The sequence below is a fragment of the Cydia amplana genome, chromosome 3 (genome assembly GCF_948474715.1).
Source record: "Cydia amplana chromosome 3, ilCydAmpl1.1, whole genome shotgun sequence".
Lineage (NCBI taxonomy): Eukaryota > Metazoa > Arthropoda > Insecta > Lepidoptera > Tortricidae > Cydia > Cydia amplana.
This window is the reverse complement of record NC_086071.1, coordinates 14,331,644-14,335,832: the sequence shown is the minus strand read 5'-3', so window position 1 is coordinate 14,335,832 and position 4,189 is coordinate 14,331,644. Positions and strand designations below refer to the sequence as shown.

General features: G+C 37.7%; 1 protein-coding gene across 1 annotated transcript; it reads left to right on the top strand.

Moving 5' to 3' along the window:
- The first annotated feature begins 1,238 nt into the window (after window positions 1-1,238).
- On the top strand, window positions 1,239-3,014 carry LOC134662959 (esterase FE4-like). Its single transcript, XM_063519262.1, has 2 exons — window positions 1,239-1,426; window positions 1,750-3,014. Exons 1-2 carry the CDS (start codon window positions 1,244-1,246, stop codon window positions 3,001-3,003), a joined length of 1,437 nt encoding a protein of 478 aa, XP_063375332.1. The 5' UTR covers window positions 1,239-1,243; the 3' UTR covers window positions 3,004-3,014.
- The last annotated feature ends 1,175 nt before the right edge of the window (window positions 3,015-4,189 follow it).

The window sequence follows — 4,189 nt, the reverse complement described above, 5'->3', positions numbered from 1 at the left end:
AAATTTAAATATTATTCTCAGGGATCGAATGGATCAATCTGGGAATACTTGTGGCTAGTACCGAGAATGAATCCTATCCTACTATATACGTCTACCGTGCAGTCGGCTACGGAATACGGACTTGACCGCATGAAGCTGATTTATATTAAGTAAGTAAAAACGTATTATAATATAAATTAGTTTGAGTCCCAAAAACTCAGCTAACTTCTACTAGAAAATCATTGCACTACTTTTTTACCCACCGTCTAAATAGAGATAAATGGTAGAGCTATACCCAGTGCCCCTTGTATGGCAGCCTGTCTGCACGAGGCTAAGATCTTTAAGCATTGGCCAACTCCAGGTGTTCAAACAAGCAAAACTTTCTCGAACAGCGATCTATTAGGAGGGATCTCGAGCTTATTGTCCTAATAATTTATGACGGACTTCACTTTTTGTTTACTTCTTATTAGGTCTTAAATTTACTGTTTCATTTAGGCGTAATGATAATTTATTGTTGTACAGGATTTGCTTTAATTACGAGTATACCTAATTTTATGCGAGCGGACATTGTTTGCAAATACGAGTGTTATACGGGAACCGAGTGTAGTTAACATTTACTGATTTTGAGATGTGGTGCTGAATAAATATTTTCAGTGTTCCACCAGGAAAACCCTTTCTTGGGACACCTTTGGATTTTTAACCGATTGCCTGATTTAAACGCAATGATTATCAAGCAATTACTAATATTTAAATAAATGCACTAAAAAATGCAAAGACACTAAAAAGTTATAATTTTGTTTTTCTTAAAATAGAACAGTTTTTCTGATGGATTCGATTTCAGATTTTTTTAGATTTGGATAGACAATTCTAGTCTAGGTACTGCAGCGATAAAAAACGAAGTCCTTCAGGGTTATAATCGCCAAAATCTAAAAAAATCCGAAATTTTCGCGGTTTTCTCAATTTTTGACATAGTTGCGTTCGGCGCTCGAGGTCACAAACTTGGATTTTTCATTGGGCCAACATTTTAAACAAGTAAGCAAATAATCAGAACTACCGGATTTGAGAGGAACCCCGTACTATCAGGCGAGAAAGTTACTGGATTATATAACAAGTGATAAGTAATATATCTTTTACCGACTTGTCACACTTCGTTATCATTTTAAGATAAAACCAAGATAGGTATATCAGTAAAAACAACTTGATTTTAATGACCTGCGTACCTACAATATGCACTATGCAGTTTTACTTATGGACTCATAAGATAATGTCACATCTAAGATTAGTTTTGGCAGTTTTGATATTTAAAAATGTTAATAGTGATATGAGAGTAGATCCCCTAGTACACACGAATGTAGGGTTGATCAAGGGGTTAAAAGCATCGGATGGGGACTATTCTATGTTCTTGGGTATTCCTTATGCCAGTGTTGATAAGGAAAACCCTTTTGGGGTAAGTATGTTCGATTTTTATAACGGGGTACTTAAATATCCATCGACGACGTTAAAATAAAAATGAGCAAGGCGATTAATTAACAGTCATTTGTTTAATTTGCTAGCGTGATGGATTAAATGAGGATTGATTAAATAGTAATTAATTATTCCAACTATTAAAAAATATTCATTCACTGGAGGTGACCTTATATTTATACATTATATTAATTCAGATCGATTATTTATATAGCATCAAATATTACAAAACATACAATACTTACAATAGCATCAGATATTGTTTGATATCATATCAGATTGTATCCTATAAACAAATATTTACAGGCTTCCTTGCCTCATCCAAAATTTGATGAAATCTTTGAGGCATACGATGACTCGGCACTCTGTCCCCAGCTAAACGAGAACACTAACACTATAACTGGGACTTTGGACTGCCTCCACCTTAACGTGTTCACCCCCAACTCTGCGACGTCCTTAAACCTCCTCCCAGTCTTCGTCTACATTCATGGAGGCTTTTTGCAAACTGGCGCATTTGGCAGAGGGACTTACGGTCCAAAGTTCCTCGTGCAACACGATATCGTGTTGGTAACAATCAATTATAGATTAGGACCTTATGGCTTCATGTGTTTAAGTACTCCGGAGATCCCAGGAAATCAGGGATTAAAAGATCAATTGAAAGCTTTGAGATGGATTAAAGATAACATTGAAGCCTTTGGCGGGGATCCTGGTCAAGTAACTATAGCGGGACAAAGCGCAGGCGCTGCTGCTGTGGACTTCCATTTAATGTATCCAGGAGAGAGGTTGTTCCACAAGGTTATACTGCAGAGTGGCGTAGCATTAACCCCGGAAAGAATGTTAGAATTAGACAATGAGGCACCTATGAGGCTAGCCGGATATTTTGAACATAAAACTAGCGATTTGAATGACGCCTTAATATTTCTAGCTACTAAGGATACTAATTCAATAATAGAAGCAACACTGGAACTTGGCATCCGTTTTAGAGCGTGCGTAGAGAAAGAATTTGAAGGTGTGGAAATATTTATACCACAGCATCCAGCCACCGCCGATCGGCTGAATGTGAAAAATATTCCAGTATTAATAGGATCCGTCGACAAAGAATTTTTGACCTCGTATGCCGACAAGGAATCAGATTTTTTTCAAAACCTTACTATATTTAGAGACTCGTTAAATAATGTATTTGATTTTGGCGACGATTTGGACTTAGTACATCGAAACTTGAGAAACTTTTACGTAGGTGATCACGTGATGACAGACGACGACAAATGGGAAATTATAGATTTCATGTCTGATTTTACATATGTTCATCCTATACAGCGAGTTTTGAGGAAGTACAGGCAGAACGAAGCGAGAGACATATACTTTTATATCTTTAACTATGATGGTGGAAGAAATCTTGCGAAGTACAGGGACAAAGTGAGCGCGCCGGGAGCCGCTCATGCCGATGAGTTGGGGTATTTGTTCGATGTCTCTTTTATTACCGAAGCGCCGTCGTCAGAAGATCAGACTGTTATAGACAGAATGACTACGATGTGGACTAACTTTGTCAAATATGGGTAAATAATATTTGTTAAATATTAATTTTACTGATGGCTAAGAGACAAACTTCAGAATAATTCATAAATTCTTCATGCGAATGTGAATTACAACGGCACTAAATACAGTTTGTAATACATAATATAACTAATTGAGTACAAGTTTTCATAAGTTTTGAAAGAGCTCGTGATTTTGAGCACAATTAGCGGTATCCGACGTTTGCAAATAATGTTATAGCCTCGAAATTTGGAAAGAGGCGATTGAATCTATAATGATTCACATAAGTATAAATAGAACATAGATAACAATTCCATGTTTTGAAATAACGTTGACCGTCTCATATCTGTGACCATCACCACCATTGTGTGCGGTATGTTCTCTACTGTGCAATACCAGGAGGTATGCAGACATTGACCGCAATGTGTATTGTTTTTGTTGTCCTAAGGCACCCCAGAGGTGCAGAGCCTTTCTATCTTCAGCGACCCTTCTGGTCTCGTTCGCGCTTTTGGCTCGCTTATGTGTATTAAGAAGGAAGTTATAATTATTTTATTTCTGCAGTAGGTGTATCAGCCCGATGATTACAGTAGGTACTCGTTCTTTTTCAGAAACCCCACCCCGTCGATAACGGAGCTGATTCCCGTCTCGTGGACTCCGATCACACCCGACAAGTGGCACTGTCTCTGGATTGGCGCAGATTTGGCACTGAGAGGCAGACCTTTTCACGACCGGATGGCCTTCTGGGACCTGTTCTTTAACATGTACGGGCATTTGGAGAAAGGAGTGGAATAACTTACCTACTTACCCGAAAATCGTTAAGTAAATTTAGGCTTAAATTACCCACTGTAAATAAGTGACATGTATAAACTTTGGAAATAATTTAATTGGTATTGGACGGAAAATTTCAAATCAGTATTTTTTGTTTAATGATTGTTACCAGAACTCCATTTATTCTAAACAAATTGAAAGGGTCCCATTCCTGTCAACTGATGATGAGATCCATGAGACGACGACGATCAAAACCGACGTGCAAGACGTTATATATTGCATTGTCACTTAAGTGTAGTTAGTCACGAGTAAGTGAAGTATTAAGTGTGTTCAAAAGAGTCCCTGACAATTAATAAAGTAGACGTCACGCTACGATCGTGCGTCTTTAGAATGTCACGTCATGACGCCATAAGATAAATAGGGTGTCATGTTTTTATCGAGGCTC